Source organism: Anopheles ziemanni, chromosome 3, assembly GCF_943734765.1.
Source record: "Anopheles ziemanni chromosome 3, idAnoZiCoDA_A2_x.2, whole genome shotgun sequence".
Taxonomy (NCBI): Eukaryota; Metazoa; Arthropoda; class Insecta; order Diptera; family Culicidae; genus Anopheles; species Anopheles ziemanni.
The window spans coordinates 43,753,164-43,774,581 of record NC_080706.1 but is presented as its reverse complement, the minus strand read 5'-3'; the positions used below and the strand labels follow the sequence as shown (position 1 = coordinate 43,774,581).

The 21,418-nt window shown below is 43.2% G+C and overlaps 1 protein-coding gene across 1 annotated transcript; it reads left to right on the top strand.

Moving 5' to 3' along the window:
- Window positions 1–426: 426 nt before the first annotated feature.
- Window positions 427–19,989, top strand: LOC131286757 (DNA polymerase alpha subunit B). Its single transcript, XM_058315755.1, has 5 exons — window positions 427–562; window positions 656–960; window positions 18,037–18,131; window positions 18,243–19,680; window positions 19,776–19,989. The coding sequence occupies exons 1-5, from the start codon at window positions 487–489 to the stop codon at window positions 19,971–19,973; spliced, it is 2,112 nt and encodes a 703-aa protein (XP_058171738.1). The 5' UTR covers window positions 427–486; the 3' UTR covers window positions 19,974–19,989.
- The last annotated feature ends 1,429 nt before the right edge of the window (window positions 19,990–21,418 follow it).

Sequence of the window (21,418 nt, the reverse complement as noted above, 5' to 3'; positions counted from 1 at the left end):
AAGATTAGCACAGAAAACAAAGTGAACAAAATCAGGAAAATTAGCACGACTGATGCGGAGGTCCTACAAAATGATGAGACGGCAATACTGCCGATTATTTGGCATTCGGTAGACAACAGTGCGGCTGTCATTTGCCTTGAACTGACAGTTATGGAAGCGAGAGTATTTCTTATTTCTAACAATTTTTATGTAATCTTCAACCATTTGTTAAACTTATCAATCTCTATCTAAAACAATCTTATCATACCATTTCATGCTGATGATGTGAAAGAATCACAAATTTTACTTAATTTTAGTACTGGCCGTTGGAGAAAACTGGCAGCCTATCAAAAAGCCAAAATGACAACCGATGCTGGCACTTTGGCTAGCCCAAGTTGTCAAAGCAAGCCGTCGCGTTCGCGCGCTTTTCTCTTGCCTACCAGTAGCAACAGCAGTCATGTAGTGAGTTTTGTATTCCTCGAAAAAATAGTCCTAAAACACATTAAAATGGTGTCTATAGAAACAATACGCGAACAGTTCGATGAGCTAGGCATCGAACCTTCAGATGAGATTATTAACAAGAGTAAGAAAGGATGTGATCACTGCAATATTCAGTGATTTTGGTTACTTGCGTCAACAACGTTACAATTACGATTTTTATTCCGCTTCTTTGTAGGTATCGAGATCTGTATCAACAACGATATCAACGATCCGGTTGAGTTTGTAGAGCAATGGATGGCGTACAGTGTTTCGAAGTTAGGTGGCGCCGAACCCACGGTCGCTTTTCTAAACGAAATGGAGGCTCATGAGTACACGAGCAAATCCTCGCGGAAAGCTAAAGTAAGCAGTCTAGCTGGTGTTCCACTGGGTAATGTGGCGTCCCCACGTTTGGACACAAAAGTGGCCAAAATAACAACATACCGAAACGTGGATTCTACGGAGCAGGATGTGCTAGAAATGTATGGCTGCATAACACCAAAGGTAAGTGATTTAACTATTTTCTATAATTTAGCTTTATAAGAAGCGGTAAAGTTGTATGATAATTTATATTGCACCATTGGATGTTTATATGCTACTTTTAATGGTTGCTTTTAAAATGTTACATCCAAACTTGTCATTCACAAGTTGATCGTACAGTAAAAGTCCCAACAAAAAGTCTACCTAAAGCAGGGTTATCGAACTATGCAATAGAACTAGCACACATCGTAAACGTACCTTTAAATGCCTCCCGGATTGTTGAACGTAAATCTTTCTGCTCGAAACATGAATGCAGTTCGGCAGAAGGAAAAAAGTAGAGAAATGTGAGATCGTTAAACTGAAGAATCAAAACAAAGAAGTATCCCCCACCCCAAACCCCAGCTACCTCTGGTGGCTTGTATGTGTGCAAGAGGTCATTGGCAACGGATCGCCGGAAGACAAAAGCTGAAGAACCAACGAGCGCCATAATACCATGAGTACTATCCCCTTCAACATTTTCTTTTGCCGATAACAAAAGAGATTCTTTTGGTAGCTCCAATAAAGTATCCCCTGCGGCTCATCGATGTCGATCGTCTCCCCTCCAGGTTTCGGGACACAGCACAACGTCAAAACAAGACTCTTTAGTCTTATCGAACGATGATGATGATGATGACTGTTGTGGTGATGATCGCATCCGCTTGGCCATTGCACTACGTGGTAATGCATTCTCTTTCGTAAGCATCGTTCGTGCTGCATCTCGGCACGATCTTAGCATTATTGCAGCTCAAGAACGCAACACAACATCCCCCTCTTGCCGTCTGGTTGGGGGAGGAGTGAAGGGATCGTATTCAATTTTCTTTCATCGCGCCCTTTCGCAACGCCTGGAAGCGCATGCCAAGCTAGTTGTATTGAAAAGGCAATACGTAAATAAGGGCACACGCGCTCATATACAGAGAAAAACCTTGAACCGAAGCTTCAAAGAAAGCATTACTGCAAAATAAACCCCGATGCAAATTATTTGACCGGAAAGTTAGACGACCCTTGGCAGATTATTTTAGTTTCACTTAGTTTGTTTTGAGACCTGGCATGTGATACACCCTTTGTATATATCTAATCCATGACCCATATCTATTGAATGGTGTTCTTTGGTGATATCGGTTTTTAACTGTTTTCCATCCTTGCATCCACCTCGGACTGAATTGTATATAAAAAAATATTGTTTGGAAATGTTGGAGGTTTCATGTTTGCGGAAGCGTTGAAATCTTTCGTCTGAACTTCTAAGGAATTGAGTGTAACCTTTTTCTGTATGCTTCAATATGTTCATTTCATTCTTGCTGAAGTTCAAATTTGATTAATGTCTCAACCAAACTAGAACTCACATTCTTCGTTTCTTTCCCACTGATGTTTAAAAGAACTTTGTGGCGTTTAAATGTTTAAATTGACCAGGAAAAGCTCGCAATGGATTTGAGGTGATTTTCCTAAAGTTAAAATAAAACAAAAATGTCACAATAGTCATTGTCCAGTTGCGATACAGTTTGTTATATGCAATTGTTGATGCTACAACAGATCATGTTGGTGTTGATGCAAAAGAAATCAAACATGCGATTGAGAAACGCTGCCCTTGACCAATTGCACACTGAAGGAAGCGTCAGGGCGAAAACATGGCGAGTGTTGTAATCTTAGTCCACAGGTACTGATTACCGATAATTTGGAGCTTCCTCTCTCATTCGCGCACATAAAAACACACACACTCAAGTGCAAAAGCCTACCGTTGCCCTGAGGATCACATGATCGTTGGTTGTTTTCGCGTTTGAATTCTTCCCCGGTTCCGTCGTAGAGGGGTTGGTACTTCCTTCGCGGGGTGAGTTCTTTTTTTCTACGGCTCGGTTCTCACGCCAAAAGCCCTGATCGTCCTTACTTCTGCCCATCGCCATCACCTGCCTGTCGCTTTCCGCGCGGCTTCGGTTGGATTCGCCGGCATCGGATATCTTTCGTGTCAGCAACGTTTTCTTATGTACAGGAAAGAGCCAGGTGAAGCCATCCCGGTCTATTCCCCTTTTTCCTCCCCGACTGTCTTACGATACACAGCCCGTGTGGTTCCTGGTGGCAAGGGAGAACTTGTAAGTGTGCGGTTTTTGTAACGAACCCAAGCGCACACGTCTACCAAACAATTTTCAGTGCGCGAAACCGAACCTGTACCATCGGCCCAACTGTGCTGGCCAACTTAAAGGAATGGAATATTCTACTGTCTTGGAACTCTTGAGGAAAATGAACAACATTAACGTAGGAACGTGAACAAATGAAAAGGGGCAGTTGTACTGTAAGGGAAAAGTGTTGTCATAACTCCTTTCCTTTGGTCCATCGGCTGGCATCCTGTGAGTAAAAGCGAAGCGATATAGAAACAAGCATTTTCCAAAAGACGCCATCGACTTTTGTCTGCGCGTAAGCATATCTTTCGCATGTGCTGGTGTCCCTTTTTACAATACCCTAAGAAACCATCATACACATACACAGATAGAAGCACCTGCAAATGATCGTGCCTCGCTCGCCGATCCCCTGCTAATATAATCTTGCGCCTTTTCTGTGCAGAGCCGAAACATCCGTAGAAGGTTGTTTTCCCCTTGGTTCTTTGCTACGATTACATTCTCCTTCTTCTTCCCTTCTGATGTTTACGACACAACAACTCGGCTGGGCAAGGTGGAAGAGAAGCAGGAAAGCCGCTCGTTGGTTGTAAAATTTTGAACTTGCTCAACCGACGGTCGGACAATGGACCAGAGAAAGGTAGCCAACCACCTCCTCCACCACCACCATCCACATGCTTGCCTGCCCTCCCTGTGGCTTCCCAGGAAGCTGGGATGCTGCGCCCTTCGGGTGACCATTCGCTCACCTTTGGGAGTGTCCTGTATCCTGTCTTGTGTGTTTTTAAGAAGCTTCGTTTGCTCATAAACAGGGCAGTAATGAATATTCGACCGTTTTCGTTGCTGTCCATGAATTTGTACCGAATACTTCTCATACAATTATTACGATTTCTTATAACAATGAGTCTTTAAGGGGTTCACATTTTTAAGGGGTAGTGTAGCGAATACACATATTTTCCTCCTTACACTCATTTACGGATCGTTTATTCACCTGGGTGTAGGATTGCTTTCAATCCGCTGTCTTATTTCTCCCTACGCTTGTGATGTCCGAGGGCAGTGTTTCTGTTTTAATGCTGCATGCATGTCTTTACCACCTTCCACTCGCCCCGCCACGACTGTCCTCATCATGTATGTTGTTTTCCCCGCATTTTATTTTCCTACACTCGCTTCGTTTGGTCCGGAATTAAAGGACGCACCGTAAACATATATCCACGTGAAAGAATCTTTCCCTCTCGGTGTGGTGTAGCATAAAGGGTCATCCTCGTCGAGGTCACCACCGTTGGTCCGCTTCCATTAACGGGCTTACGTTCTCCAGCATCGCCTTGCTCAGACCCGGTTTCCCCCCGCACGCATCGCGTGCTTTTCTTGCTGCGGTTTTGTTTTTCTTTCGTTTTCTTGTCTTTTTGTTTTGTCTAGTGGCTTCTTTACCGTCGCTCCCTTTATCAATTCCACTTCCACTTCGAAACCACTTCCAGAATATCGTTCGTGGTGGGTTGTAATGATTTTAGAAAAGTAAAAAATGAAAGGTAATGGAAGATTTTTTTCCGCCTTCGTGTTCAGCCAACAATCCAGCACGCAAGCTCAGCACCTTCAGCGTAATTTTGTTGTTGTTGCAAGTAATAGTTTCTACCGCCCCCCCCCCCCACCCCCACCCAAACCCCCCCCCCTCCCGCCCTGCCAGCCATTCACGATACTTGTGGTTCGTCTTTTAGGAACATAAAGAAAAATGTACCTTTCCATTCTCTTCATCGACGATCATCGCGGCGATCTTTTCTCCTCCATCGTGGAGGAGAGCGATCTAGCGTCTTCGTTATGTAAAAGTCCTCTGTCCTGTGCTCGGTGTGCTCGGTGTGTTGGTGCTTATTAACCGTTCTTCTCCTTCCAAAACCACCTGCACATTGCCCGGCGTCTTATGTATCAACATGTTTTCACACGAAATCGCACACACAGCCAGAGACGAATCCGGCTCTTCTCTCAGGGTCATGCAGCACAAGAAGCTCTCCTGTAAAGCCAACCCAAGCGCGGCGTCTTTCGTGTAATAACCGTTGGCAACATTGCGTTCGCGAACGGCAAAACGTGAAAGCCAACGAAGCACATGATGCAAACGGGCAATTAAGGTAGCAGAGTGTAGGAAATTCTGTTACAGTTGCGAAAGACCCAAGCACTGTGTTTTATGGTGGAAGAACTGTACCGTTTGGTACCACATTTATCTTAACATAAAGATAGTCAACTGTTTGTGACAAAGAAAACTTTGGGGAAAAGGACTTCTTTCTGCTGTACACAGTTTTGTATACTTTAGGCTTTCCTTTTCGTCTTGTCGTTGCAATCTTTTATGGTTGGGGACTTTGGGGCTATTGGATCGAACTAGGATATATCAAACGACAAAAGTTTTTCGACCGTTTTCGGCTGCACCAAAACCGCCAACAATGCCATCAGGGTTAAGATACATTTCGTAACCAGTGGTGTATCGATGGTTGGTAGCCCAGAAAATTATGGCACTGTTTCCAGCACGAGCATGTAGTGGTGCTGATGATCGACCAAAGTTGCCAATGTGTGTATCGGGGCCGGTGGTTGATCTCTTCGCATCAAACCATTCTACGATCCATCATCACGATACGAAGGAGTATCCATCATCCAGAAAGCCCAAATCATAAGGAAGCAGTGAACCCAAGCCAAAGATTTGAATATAAAAGGTAGCGCAGATAAAAACGAACAAAACGAAAAGAAGCCCACATTGGTGATGCAAAGGAAAATCTAAATCCTATTAAGACTATGTTACATGATGGACCATCGCTTGAGCTTGTTTGTCTTGAATAAAATTCGACAAACACTAGCTATAAGATAATCATTCTATTTGGTATGGATATTTAAAAATAACTGAATATTTTTGAAAGCATTTCTCCGCGGTTTCATCTACATGAGTGTGATGTTTGAATTATCAATTTGAATTCCTTCCATCGTTGGAGTGCTCGGAGCTTTTTTCTAACATCACACTGTTTCAAGGCTGTCTAGACGATCGCGACCGTTGCTGATATTTCAACCGTCCTTTTTCAGTTGGATATGCTAGTGTTTTCTTTTAGTTCGTACACGTTTTGTTGTTCATACTAAGCATATTTCAGGTTTCCTTTGCAACAGACGATTTATTTTGGCATTCACCGTTTTTTTTTTGCTCTCTAAATCATTTCTACGGTTCGTCCCCTTTTTCTGCATTTTTTTTACCTCTTCGCTTCTTCATCGCAAAATCCGCTATCCTGTACTTCTCGTTTATTATTCTTTATCTTCATGCCTCAAAATGCGTGCTTCATAGTTTATGAGAGTTTGACCAGTGTTGCGGACCATCCAACGTCGATCGACGGGGAAGAGTTGAACGACTTTTTCTGTTTCGGCCGAATAGAAAACGGTGGAATAACTCTGCGTTTAAAGCGTGCTAGAGTCGTCCCATAGCGTTTTTCCTTTTACAGGAGGAGGGTTTTCCACTCTGCATGCCATTATCTTGCCATTCCGCTTCTTGGCTCCCGGGGCTTGCAATACAAATCTCAAGCGCACGTGAAGCGTGGTGTGAAGTAAGTTTTCCGTTTGTTTCAGTATTTTTCCACTCCAGCTGTTACTAGCGTTGGCATTGTTTTGCGAAACCGAGCATAGCATTTGCAACAGATACAACGTACACTAAGTCCGAATCGGTAATACTGGATTAACTACTACGAATTTTCCAAAAAAAGCAATGCCCATAGTGATGTTTAAAAGGTTCCACTATCTCTAGTAAAAAATTAAACAATCTTAAATTCTTGATGGTTCTAACCTCACTAACCAATTGCCCATCGTCAGAGGTTTTCCTTCTGCGGCCAGTTTCTGGCGGATGTATGTTGCTGGGACGAACAAATCTCGATTTAGTTGCATGACTAGACTTTATTTCATCGGAAGCTAATCAAGTCTTTCCTTTCCTTCGCACTCTACCTTCGGTTCTGCCGGGGTAGCACGGGTTGGTCTTATAGCTAAAGGTTGTGTGGTAATATCCGGGGCGGTTTGAAGTTTTTTTAAATTCTTTTCTTTGCCGTACCACATTCTAGTTTGCTGTGTTTTTTTTTTGCGCTGAGTTTTCGGTAACACCGTCAAACCAAGGCAACAAACAGCATGCCCAGCACCCGTGGAAGAAGAGTATCTGTAACGGACATCATGGTCTTTAGTTCCACTGACGTCAGGAAATCGGTTGAAGCGTGCGAACAGAACCAGAAAAGGCGCTCGAAAATGATCATTTTCACGTTTTTTAATCGCCATGGCCGGTCCAATGTAGAGCTACAATAGTTTGCAGGATTTTCAGAAGGGAGGTTTTCCAGCTCACAATACACAAGAGTACTGGCTTTCTCTCCTTTTCCATGTTGATTTTCAACTTTACGGCCACGTGTTTTGTTCGTCAAAACGACATCCTTGTTTAGTGTGTTTCTTTATTTTAACTCTGTTCTATCCTTTTCAGCAAATGAATTATGGGCCCCTTTTCCTTTTTTACTAATTTTTTATACATTTGTTTGCAAGACTAGATACACATAGTTTGGTGTGTGCTAAATTTAGCTAAAATCGTTTAGATAGGTATTGTACGCTATAATGTAAGGTTTTGAAGAGGAAAACCTGAACAAGATTGACTAATTGGATGGATGGTCCTCAAAGTTCAACTTTTTCTAACTTATTCTTTTTTGAAAATCAAATTTTCTACACCTTGTTAAAGTATAATATTATTCATGCTTGTTCACTATATCCCGTCATCAGCAAATGCCGGCCAATTACAATTTTTGTTTCGAGACACCCTGTACAATGGTGTCGGTTTCCCTCCTGTTTTAGTCCAAGTTTCAGTTAGTACGTGGTTTATCAATTGAATAGAAATAATAGTAGATTGAAAATGTTTTTTTAACTCATAAGGCTGCTTTTAAATCTGGATTATTCTTTCACTTGGATTGGTAAGAAGTTCTTTTTGTCGATAAAATTGTCAAAATGTAATCCCTTTTTCCCCCGACACTGACACATCCACACGAGAGGCGCGAAAAAAATAACACAAGCCGCACATACCTACACACAATAAGAACTGGTGAGTATATAGAAAGTTCGTCGATTAATGAGAGAGTAGGAAGGACTATCCAATTATTTCACGCTGGTAGCGACACACTAGAGCAGGATAGCGATGCTCCTAGAGCGAATCTTTTGCAAAATCGTTGTCTCTCAGCTTGCACGACTGACTTGCCATCTCACTTCGTCGTACTACTTCTCAACTTCTCATGTGTCGGTATCCGGTTGGCTTGGTCAGAGCGAGAACGCACAACGTCAACTCGCTCCGTAACTTAACGTAAGTTGTGTGCGCAGTTGGTTAAGCGATGTACATAAGCCGGTCAAGGCACAAATACCAGCGCAGCAGAGCTGATCACGACATAGGGGACTGGAGAAATAGATGTAATGCAATGATGGATTTAGTTTAGCGTCGTCTGTTCTGTGGTTCGTTGTGTTACGGAATGGCTTTGCTTTTGAACAAGGGCTGCATGGAACGTTGGTTTTGGCGGTTCTCTGCTTCCGCCGTGGCGGACCCTTGCTTTTGTTTCACCACGTCGATGACCCCCGTATCACTACCGCACCGTTGAAAAGGCGTACAATGCGCCTTTTGGAACTATTCCTCGTAAGTTTAGCATTTTCCATGTGAGATTGAAAAATGATTTAGCTAAAAGTAAAAGCTACAACCAGTGTCTTGAAAGAAGAACAAAATGGAGTTGAACAGAACAATGAATGGTTACGGTTACCCTTCACGGCGAGAGTCCAATGGCCTCTTTTGGACAATCGGTGTTCTGTGTATTCGACTGTCGATGCTAATGAACTCGCGCAAAGTTCCGTGTAATTTACTGCCAGACACGGCAAGAGTGCAAATCGCAAGTACTGCTTATGCCCCGCGATCATGGAGAAAAAAAGCCGTATGATTGCAAAAGAAAAGAAAAATGGCCGCCGCCTGTGGAAGCGGCCCCAAGCGCCCCGTTTGTGTGACTTCAGCAAATTGGCGGCAGAGAGTGGCGAGCGTTGGAATCCGTAACGTCACCCCTTCTTGGATCCCTCCCGACAGCACACCACGATCACCGCCAACCAACAACCGGCGGACACTTGAAAGCGCGCGCCTTCCTGTCCGGCCCTGTCCTATTCTGTCTCGCGATACGTCGTCATCGTTCGCCGTCGCCATGCCGGCACTGTTGCTTGCACGGATTTGTGCTCACGCACACCAGGTCAAGCGCTTGCGCGCGTGTAGTTGAGCCTAATTAACGGTCGTTCGCGGAGCAGTGTCTTCTCTGGAATCGAGGAAAGGAAGTCGTGCGTTGCTGTGATTGTTGAAAACATTTTTTTCTCGAAACAGTTATTCGTCGTGCTTTCGATATGTTCTACACGTGATTTTTTCGGTGGTTCTTTTGCGCACTGGATAAAAGAACAACCAAGCTAGTTGAGATCGTGTGGAGTGAGCAATCTGATAACCCTACGTACTGGACTATTGGACGTTGGATCACCCCGTTGGATCAACTGCAGAGTTTTGGTTCGTCGAAGAAATAAGAGTAAGTGTAGTGAACCGTTGTCGGTATGTGGAGTGGTTATTTAATATGGAGTATTTACTGCTTATCGTCATTTTAGAGGATATTAGAATAGTATCAATGAATAATGTGAAGAAAGCAGATTATATCGAACAAAAACCGTATTATAGAAAACATGAAAGCGAAAACAGCGCGCGCGCATGTTTTGGGTGACTGAACCGTGTTCACATCAAAGAAGCAAAGAAACCAGACAAAGCCTACTTGGAAACCGAGTGGCAATCGAAGTTTCGCATCTGGAGTGATAAAGACAGAAAGCGTGTTGTTGGTTGGTTTCTCCGTTTCGAGTTGTTTCCCTCCGTTTGTGCCGCCTTTTGAATTCTGCCATTCTGTGGCCGGCGTATTGATGCATTGCGTGATAGGGGATCGTTCTTGGCTCGTTACTTTACGACGAGAGGGGAGACACAACAGCAAAGCATGAACAGTAGTTTTTCGATTATACTTCAATTGAAACGCTACGACGAAGCTGACGGACAAAGAAAGCGGATGGTCAAATTGGCATACGAGATCGACAAAAACGTAGTGAATTTCTCAGAATGCGTCGAAAATAGTTTTCTGTGTAAAATGTAGCGTTTCTCGGATGTGTACCGAATTTTCATATCGTCGTTTCATAGCTCTGGTATTAACCAGAAATTTGAGTGAATCGAAAGACGCGTTAATGTGTGCGTGTGTGTACCGCCACGATTCTTTACGATCAAAGCCACGATCCCATGACACGTGCGCGCCCTTGATGAATCTTCTAGTTAGTTTCATCATGTTATCACACATCTTTCCCAGCGCGCACGATGCTTCTGAAGTACATCGGTAGATGACCCCTGTTTGAATAGTCCGCGCCGGAACCCATACAGCTAAATGGCCAACGTCGCTATGTAAACTGGTGAATAACACACAAAGACTGCACACATCTTATGATGAAGATTTTTTTAATTTGTTGGCCAAGAACACTAGACGAGAGCGATGATATTGATAACATCACAGATGATTTTCTTTCGCGTGGATCTGGGACCGTAGTTGTCATAGCATTTTACGCCTTACTTGCTTGATTACTTTAAAACACTTGCACTGATTTAGTCAGCCAAAATGACGGTCAGTTGATTAAAAATAAACTAGTTCTGGAAAGGCCCGCCAGACATTGACTAATGAAGTATTTTTTCAGGCGTTATGTTTTTCCATAGTTTTATATCTGTGTATCTCACTCGGCGTTGCAGTTGTGTAGTGAAACGAACCTAAGTTTTCCGCGGCGCTACCAGCGCAGGAACCGGCTAAAAGAGACGATGTCGTTGATAGAAACTTGCGCATGCACCACGCGTGTGCTCGCCGGCGAGTTCTTCGGTCCACCACTTTTGTTTTCTTCCCCGCGACATCAACGAACACATGCTCTGCCGCATTGCGTCACAAGAATCGATGGACCGAACTAGGGAGGAACACACATCTTGTGTATGTAACAATGAGGCTGGGAGGATGATGCGGTGCATGGATAGCTCTATCTCGCTTTGATAATGGTATATTCGGTACCCTGTTCCGAGCACACTGAGAGAAGGAAAAAGATAAGGACCTCATAGTAACCGCAAGGACGTAAGCAGGCGCAGAGATGAGGCGAGGGTTGCCAGCTTGCTGGAGCACAAACATATGCGCGCTGATAATTCTGTGAACTACCGGGTTCGCTATCGACAGTCAGTCCCGTATTCCCCGGTCATAAGTTCTCTGTTGGATGAATGGCGGTGGTGGCTTGTGCTACTGCCAATAGATAGGGCTGTGGCGGAGGTAGAGTTGAAGACCGGAGGGGTACCATCATATTTCTAGATAATCTGCCGCGTGTGTCGACTGCTTACTGCTTATTGAGTCAATAGATTACCGTCACCATTCCCCTTGAAATATCCATTTAGAGATGTAGTTTTATGGCAATGCACCAACGTTATCCGTATGACGGCCCGTGTCATTTTTTTGTTTAAGACGTGGATAAAGCTACAGTTTTATTTAATACTTGAGTAAAGGATTTTTTTTTTATATAAAAAAGAGGATCTTAACTCACAAGCCATTTGCGGTATAAAGAACTAACCGAAGAAAAGCGACGGCGACGATGCGCGCAGGAAGTAGCAAATCGATTCGCCTCAGCATCATCAGCTACCACAAACAACCGAACTGCCGGGTTGGCCAGCACACACATAGGGGCGCGCAAAGGCAAATCTCTAATAATGGGGTTGGGAAAAATGCCATCATCACTGTCGTCATCATCATTGCCATCATCATCACCGCTGCTCTTAATGCGTTACTACTGCGGTAGTCCGAGACGTTTTCCAGGAGGAAGCAAAAGCAACAAGTCGCTGGGGTTTTTCTTAAACACCATCATCATCATCATCGCCGCCATCTTGCTTGTTCGTCGCCGCCATTTTTCACACAGCTCTCGCAACCGTATCGTCCAGCTTCGGATGGTGTCCGGTGTGTGTGGTTTCCATGGGGCGCATCAAAGAGCATGTAAAAAATTGTCTTAGCTGCTGACTTGTCGATATTCGTTCGAAAGCCACTGAGGTGTACTGTTTCTTTTAATTACAAAACTCCATACAAACACCACACACACACAACCGGGCTTTTGCTGCCCATGCACATGCCTAACGCCATGGAGATGCCGGTCCGCGCGTCAAGCCTTCTTCGATCTTTTCTTGTCTACTCTGTTCGCGTCTGTTTTCTGATCTTCACTTCCTTCTCAGAGAGTAAAATCGACGAAACACAGCGAATCACAAGAGAGAGGAAAGGAAAGAGTGAGTTGGAGCTTAAAGAAAGAAGCTCACCTGAGTGCGGCAAGCAGCGCGCCAGGGTTAGGGGTAGTAGCAAGAAAGCTCTTTCCATTTTCTTCCTACCCGCAGCATCACTTTCGGTCATCGTTAAGGATCACTGTGGTTAGGTGATGTTGTAAAAAACGCTATGACCGTTCTCCATGACGCTAGCGCTTTATGAACCATCATCGGCGATGGTTGGTCTATGGTGTAGAGAAGAGGTGTAGTATTGGGTACTTGTATTGGACGGTAACGACTTTCGCGCTCCTATACAGTCGGTGGACCGGAATATACAGAATCGGAATGGTTCTTTTCGGACTCGAGAAAAGCCCTTATATTAGCCTCGCGACGGTTCACGGTGGAAGAGGAAGAATTCGATATGCGAAACAGCATAAAAAAGAGAACACTGATCAGACGTCTACGCTGAGGGAAAAGGCAGCAACCCCACGTAAGAGGGAGAAACAATTAATTTCCTTTGGCTTGCTTTTGAAATACAAAGAGGAGGAGGTGAACGGGTAAAGAATTAAAATCATCGTGGACTAGGGAAAAAAGGTAGCACATCCGTGTTATGTGTGCGTGTGTTTGTGGCTGTTCGCCTCTGCTTACGGGAGTGAAGAAAGGGCAAGGGACGGGGACTTGAAATGGTAGGGTAAAGAGTTGTTGTTTTTCTGGAAGAAAGAATGATTGGTCAAGGCATTATTATTAAGGGTTGACCGTTTCTTCATCGTGCGCGTCGTCCTTAGGCCAAGAGAAGCCAAAACGAATCGAAAAACAACAGATACAGCTTTGGTAAGAGTAAGACAGACAGCAAGCGCAAAAAAGATACGGTCTTCGCCACCGCACCATCAAAACCCGCTATCGGAAAATATGGGGGGGGTATACGATCGCGCGCGGTCGCGTGGATTTTTTCTTTAACTCTTTCCGCGGATGTTGCTGGATCAGCATATTTACCCTCCCTTTACTTTCTAGAGCGCGCGTGCCTCGGTCATCGTCTCTTTCGTCATCGATGCGGTTTTCTTTTCTTCCGCAGTAGTCGACGACTTTGTTTCACGTTTTGGTGCCCTGAGAAGAACGTGCAAAACAAGCGAACACGCTTGTGTGTACGCTACGGGGGTAGTTTGTTGCTGTAGTTGGGGTTTATTTCCAAGTGAACTGTCGGGTTCGCCACGATCGTTTGTGTTCGAAAGGAAAGATTACAGAATTCGAGATGCGCGCAGTAGGCAACAGAAAAAGAAAACTTTTGTGTACTATTTTTATTTAGCACTACAAAATGGTTGTAATCATTCTTTATGTTTTCTGTTTACGATGTTTGTTTGTCTTTTTCTTTTTGGCCTCCAAATCTTCGCGATTGTGGTAAATATGTCCGATTTGTTGTTGAAATTGAACTGTATGTAATAATGGCCGAACCGAAACTGGATGGACTTTTGCAACGCTTTAGTATTTTCCCTTGTAGTTCTATACAATGTTCATTGTTGTCATCAGCTTCCACAAGTAATTTACTACATAATTATGTTTTCAGTGTTGCGTTTTCATAATATATATTTGTGTGTGTACGAGTGGGACAGAGAAAAGGAAACAGAGAACTTGGGCGAGAAAACGACAATAAGCAACTATTCCGCATCGCGTCTCTGTGTGTTCCTCCTTTAATCGCGATCTTTTCTGGGGCTTTCAAAAAGAAGCTTCTCTGCTCTGGGTTCCACACAAAACAAGTGCTTGTTTTTTGTTCCTCTCTTTTCTGCTTATGCGAGGAAATAAGTTTTGCTGCCTTCAAGTGGTCCGTTTTATTTTTCATTCTTGGCTTGTGGTCGATTCTACGGAAAGGTCGTCAACCTTCGCCTTGATTTTCCGCCATACCCTTCTATCTCGCTGCTGTATGGCTGGGTGGCCTCTCTGGACCTGGACACTCTGCTGTGCTCTGGGGGTGGTGAAAAGCCAAATACGGCGCCTGCCCAACCCGAGCGAGTAGGGGAATGTAAATCTTTGTGTACATCGTGGCAACATTTCATGAACATGGGCTAGAAAAAATAGGTATGGTTTTGTTACGATCAGTTATGAATTTCCGTCACTATGAAAGGTGTTGGAAAAAGAAAGATTCGTGTGGTTTTAAGGGTTGCAAAACTTCAAAAGGAATGGAATTCAACTTTATTATCTTTTCAAAATTTTAATGCAAACTTACAACCGAAAAAGTGGGTGTGGAACGGAAATAGCTTTGAAGAAAATGTATTACAATACAGCCATATGTGTCATATAAGCACGTGTATTGCAACATTTGTAGTAAAAAATATAACGGTCAACAAATACTCTACCAACATGATTCATCCATGGTATGAGATATCCCAATTGAGGGGTAATCTCGTGAAAAAAGATGAGTAAAACAAGCGAAACCTCACCCTGCTTGTCATCCGAAAACAGTTGAAATAAGTAAAGTATGAGAAAATCGAAGTGTAATAATCATTGTCAAATTTAAAATTTTGTAATAATAATCTTATCGAAGACAGAAGCGTTCAAGTTGGTTTGGAGCAAAAATAAAATTGAAATAAACGTGAGCTAAAAACAATTCTCCATTGCGCCGATAATGGGTGTGAATCTAGTGCCTTCACAGTGTTTTCTATATTGTGACTAGATCCACACTCATTAACGAAACTCTGGAAGCACATCGGAAAAAACGCGGCGAAGTGAATTTCTGACGAAAAAGTGTGCATCACAGTATGCGGAAGCGTCATCTCTAATGGAATCTAAACATACCTCGTCGTGCGGTCCTTCGAAATGCAGTGCCATGTGGTCGTGTATGAAGCTCCTCTTGTTGGTTTCGCGTGCGGCCGCCCCGGTGATTGTTGCATTTAAGAAACATAGTCAAATTTGGTGCCAATTAAACCCGATGTCAAAACAATCATTCTTCATCATCATATTCCCGTGAGAAATTCAATTACATGGCGTCCGGTTTGGGTCGAATGAAATCACTTTGAATTTTGCTTTCTTTACACAACAGTCGTCTAAATGTTCAGATAAAACTTTTAAATTTGTTTTTAGGATAAAAAAACTACCTTTTACAAAAATAAGTCGAGAGAAGTCGAATAGAGAGAGAACATACCACCGATGTCCTCCTTTTACAGGTCGTGATCATCATATGTAACACATGGAGGGAGGGTAAATCCAGGAAAACAGGAAAACCAGCATCATCATATATGCTTCCTCGCGATGGAGTAGTGAAAACCAGCTCTCTAAGCTGCACGAGAAGAATCATTCGACATCATCAACACACATTCACAAACTCCACTTTGTGGGCGAACATGTTTCTAGTGCACGGTTTCAGTTAAAGTTTCGTGACTAGATTACATGCTCGTCTATTAAGTTGAGATCAAACGGCGATCGAGTATAGAGGAGTCGACACCCCAGGAAGGAAAGGAGTTTTTACACGGTATATAACGGTGACCTGCATCGACAGCGGGAGTGTGTAGTGTTTTCATCGGCCGTGGGAATCGGGCAGAGCATAACGAACCGCGTGTGTGATAATCGTGTCTTCTAAACCAAACGAAAACTAACCATCCCTTGCTCCCCTCAGATATGTGGAAGACTCGGACAACAAAGTAAAACGATTTTTTATAGCGAGGATATGCTGGTTTTGATCATACGAGAAACGATTCATTATTGAAAAATTGAGATAGCTAAAGGAAGAAATCTTCTATAGAAGTATACGAAGTTTTCTTCTTCAAGTTGGGTTCCAAACACCCTAAATACTCCACCGTTCTTAAACCGATTTAATTCAAGGGGAGTAAAAAAAACGATGATTTTATGTTGTACAACCTTATGTGTTGTAGCAGTAGAAAAAAGGTACAAATAGGCGCGGAAAACGGAAAACCGGCCTTTACTGTCACAAACAAATATCGGGGAATAAAAAAATAAATAAATAAATAAACTTTCCATCAACCATACAGGGTGGCCACTCAACCGGGAAAACCGGGAAAACCGGGAATCAGCCTTGAATTTAATTTTTCCGGGAAAAAAACCGGGAAAACCGGGAATATTTTTCATATAATATTTTTTTGAGATTTACATATTTTATTCTCGTAGCGTAATTAAATTTTCCTTTAAAATTGTCACTACATTTCAATTGTTAAGGGCGACATTTGTTGTCAGCTGTTTGAAGGTCCAATGTATCCATATTGCGTTTTCGTTTCTTCCAGTAGTGCCGGCGTAGAGGCAAAGCGAGAAAGCATGATGATTTTGTCGCCAGGGAAGCAATGTGTACGAAAGACAAACGCATCGAGGGTTAACATTCGTAACATGGTAACGGGGATTTCCAGTTGAAATTGTAAAAGCATTGATCATCTGTTTAAACACTCGATATGAAATGGCAAAGCAACCAAATGTCTTTGTATATGCTTCAGATAGTAGCCAAAACAGTTATTTTAAATCTAGTAAATCTACTAGCTGAAAAGCTAATCGCTTCCTATGATATTGTACGAAAATATTCACAGCGTTCAAATCCGTCCTTTGAAATTTCAATTGCAAACTCCTGTCCTTCTACCAATATTTCCTGATGAGATCCTTTATCCTGTTGAGTTTATAAGGTTGCTTGTTTCGGGACGATCGCACGCGGTGCAATCTCTTGCTTCACTTGTTATGAATGTGTCACTATGGATGTACCTTTCGGATGTGATCTGATCGATTTATATGCTTGCAGATATACGGAAATAATTATGTATGTTTCATTCTATTTGTCAGTAATGGTTTGATATGGATAAAGGTTTTTGTTTTACCTTTAACTGTTAACCACTCTCTAGCAGGTGTATTGGTTGTTTTGGTATGGGATCTCATTGTATTGCGGCATTCGCTAGACGAGTGTGCTGATCAGTTTTTATTCTTGGTGAAATGTAGCTCATTTGAGTTGTTGGTGTGTTTGCATAAAATTTTGATAACGTGAATCATTTGTATCGACGTGTTTATGAACGTGTCTTTTGATAGAAATATTAGAAGATGTACAACAGGTATGCTACATCTCCCTTCTTTTGTTGAAAAATGTTATGATTAAGCAAATTCTATGAGCGAAGGAAAAACATTTTTCATTTCTAATTTTGAGCCGAATTAAAAATTAATTTGTTATTTATGTCATTAATGAAGTTGTTCTTTAACATTTTTATAAGGATTTTCTTTTAAAACATATACGCTCAAGCAATGTGTGTTGTTGCAATGAAAGTTCAGTTTACGATGCTCTATAATCCCAAACCGTATGTGTTGTCCCTGTTTTCCTTCGGTTTTTCAATAGTTTTTGTTTTTGAAAATTTTGAAGTTATTTCCTAAAAGTATTCTTTAAGACATAACTTACATGCAGTTTTGACCTACCTAAAAAACCATAGAGACATATAACAGCCAAGTTTATCTACTATAAGCAATCGAAATGTAGTGAACCTGCATAAACTAGAAAAAACCGGGAAAAGCTGGGAAAAAACCTGGAAAACCGGGAAAAAACCGGGAATTTGAAATCATAATCTGAGTGGACACCCTGACCATAGTAGACACATCTTTCTAAGATTACCGATAGTTTGTAACATATGCATTTAATTGATTTCTGTCGTTTAATTTCAGACGAAAAAATCTACATCTTATTTGCAACAAAACAAAAACACCCCGGAATGCATTCGAGGAGGAAGTGCATTTACAACCGTTACCTATTCGCCACTGTAAGTAAAATGGGATAAAATATCAGAAAAATGTACGAACTAAAATCATCAAAAGATCACAATAGTCATCAACTGATTGTTCTTCTTTGTTTCTTAACCCTATTCTTAAAGATCCACATCATTGAAGAAAGTCGCTCCCGATGCACCGAGCAAATCCGGCCAGGTCGTGTACACGTACGGCAATGCGCAGCTGCTGAAACAGATCAATTGGTTGCCCTCCGGCGCATCGGACGACGCGGATGCAAAGACCGAAAGCGAGAAGCGCACGAAAGAATCGGCTGGCAATGAAAGACACCACCGCGCGGGCGGAGTGAGCGTGTCCTTCAAGGCGGAAAAGTTCGCGAACGATAGCAGCAAGTACATGTTTGATTCTAGCTACGATCGTGTGATGATTCTGAGCGATCGGATCTACGAAACTGGGAACGCCATTTGTCGCCGGTTGGTTGAGGAAACCGATGCCAAACGGGAGAACACTACAGATGCGGACAGTGCCGGATTAGGTGCATCTTCGAACTCCTCCACGTCGAAGACGGTCGAGGAAGGGGACGAGGAAAATGGACAAGTTCAGGTGAACCACGAAGACGACACCACAAGTTCGTGGTTTGACGGGGTGAAGGTGTGTCACGTGGATTATCCGAGTTCGGAACCCATCCGTGTTCTGGGAAGAATCGTTGCGGACGAACCAGCTGCTGGTGGAGAAGCTCCTCAGAAGAGCACGACCAATCGGTTGTTGTCAATCGTTGATTTTGACGAAAACACGCTGCGCTGGACAAGGCTGGACCTCAGCAAGATCGTCACTCCCGGCTGGTCGCTCTTTCCGGGCCAAACCGTCCTGCTAGAGGGTATCAACCCCCGGGGGACGCTGTTTACGGTGCAGCGAATACATCACGAGCGGATACTCACCCTTCCACGCACTCCGATCGGTCTCGAGCGGCCGATAACGATGGTTATAGCGAGTGCGCCATTCACCGACCGGGACGATCTGTTGTACGAGAAACTGTCCGGGCTTTTACAGTACTGTACGAGCGATCCACCCGACGTGCTGCTGTTGACCGGTCCATTTGCGGACGCCAGTTGTTCGCTGTATGCGGATGTTGCGGAACCGTTTGAAGAGTACTTCGAGAAAATCATCGCCACGATCATGGGTGCGGTCGGTGGTCGGACGGAGGTGTGCATCGTGGCGAACCACGACGACCTGGTCGGTTCGTTCGTATATCCCACGCTGCCGTATAAGGTGGGAAGTTTTTACAAGAACCTACACCTGCTGCCTGACCCGTGTGTGATCAACGTCGGCGAGGGACTCGAGGTCGGCGTTACCACGGTGGATATCATCAAGCAGCTGATGGATGCGGAGTGTACGGCGGCGGGTGGTGGAAGCGATAAGATCAAACGCGCGTATAACCATCTCTTCCATCAGGCGACGTTCTACCCGTTGAATCCACCACCGGAGGATGTACCGCTCGATGTGGACATGTTGAACGAATACGGACGGTTGAATCGCGTCCCCAACATTATGGTGTGTCCCAGTGCCTTGAACCGATACGTGCGGGTAGGTGTTACTAAATGCAAAATATACAACAAGTGTTGCCTCCCTACCAACGAATTTCTTAACCATTTGCCTTTTATTCTGTCCATTCGCTATAGGAAATCAATCGATGCGTATGCATAAACCCGGGCTTCGTGGACGGTCACTCAATCGAGGGGGGGTCGTACGCCCGGTTGATCATCCATCCACCGGATACCAGCAGCGAGCCGCAGGATAACAAAGTATCGACTACCACCTCATCGCAACATCAGCCATTACCAACGAGCTACATCGGATGCCAGATTATCAAAACATGAGCCTGTAAGAAACTGGATGCTCTTTTTTAATAAATTGAAGTGTGTGAACCGAACAGACAAGAATGAAAATCGAATTTTAAACCTTATGTGTGGTGCTTTTTTGCGGATGACATTAATGTATGTTCTTTTTAGCTAAGGTTAATGCCACGTAGCAAGAAATGAACTATTGAGAACTTACTAAGAAAGGGGAGAAGTGGTTAAGATTTACTGCTACACTCCCTCCAAGTCGTTTACGTACAAATTTGACGTGTTCTACGTTTACGTGACGCGATGATGGTTTTTTTCGGTGGCAGCTGCTTTTATTTCAACTTACCGTATTTTCACGTTGATTATACTAAATTTATCTTCCAAAATTAACTCTCTGAAGTGGTGTAGGGTTGTGCTGTATTAAACATTACTTTTTGTATTAGAAGTGACATTTCCAACTCGTATTATTATTTTTTTGCAGATTAAAATCTTTTAAAAGATATCTTCAATTGTGTTTCATTTAATTCTTTATTTGCGTAAAAATTGTCCCGTTTTACATCTTTTTTTTTACTCAATTCGTTCAGCATAATGTCCCCGTGTCTCGTGTGTGTACGTGTATTATGTCCCCTTATCCCCTGCATAATCATCACAGCATTTCCCTCCAGAGTTAGATTAATTTGAATATGCTCTTTTTTTTTTTAGAAAAAAAAAACCTAATCTTCCTCTCCTCGGTAGTGGTCGGGGAATACCTTCAGCGGAGCACGTGAAATACTATATGCTTTGCCTGTTACTGCAACTGTTCCGGTCGGTGGAAGCCAGAGACGCGCGAGTCCGTAGTGTTGTGCTTCTACTGCTGTGTAAGGAGTATGAACTTGGATTGACTGCTGGTGTGTCTGTTGGGTGGGTGAGATTTCGCAACATTGTGTCCAACTGGTTCCAACTATTATTTCCCGGCTGTAGCTGGTGTTTTAATTTTTTTTTGTTTTACTTCATCTGCCCTGCAGATTACTGGAAATAGTTTTACATAAAAATAGGCTTATTTGCTCTTTGTTTGTCTTTACTGATTTTGTGTTTTGCTTTGTTTTTATCTTTTGCTGATGGTTTCTTCGGCCCTGCTTGCGCGGACCGAACATGTAGTACTTTTATTTGTTCGATTGCTTGTATTTCCGGTAGGTGTAATTGGGTTACAAAAGTTTGTTTTCTTTCCATACTTTTTCTTTTCCTTGCATCCTTATCAGATCAGGTACTTCCCCAAGTAAACGGCGGTTAACATTTCTACATACTAGTGAGAAGATGGAGTAAAAGTATTATTCGATACAGTAGTTTAGCAGCCCCCCCTCTCGATGGCGTGCAGAAGAAGCAAAGTAATGTACCTCGATGGGAACAATAATAGAGCATATTCGCCCTCGTGTGTCTCTATGCTGCGGATACATCCACAGTTCGTCTTGCTGCAAAGAAACTTTTGCGCGATAATTGAA

Bases quoted from the DNA above. Each gene is read 5' to 3' on its own strand.
- LOC131286757 (XM_058315755.1), top strand. From the start codon at position 487: ATGGTGTCTATAGAAACAATACGCGAACAGTTCGATGAGCTAGGCATC. The intron at 961-18,036 runs GTAAGTGATTTA...GTTTAATTTCAG, and splicing joins ATGGCTGCATAACACCAAAG to ACGAAAAAATCTACATCTTA. The intron at 18,132-18,242 runs GTAAGTAAAATG...CTATTCTTAAAG, and splicing joins ACCGTTACCTATTCGCCACT to ATCCACATCATTGAAGAAAG.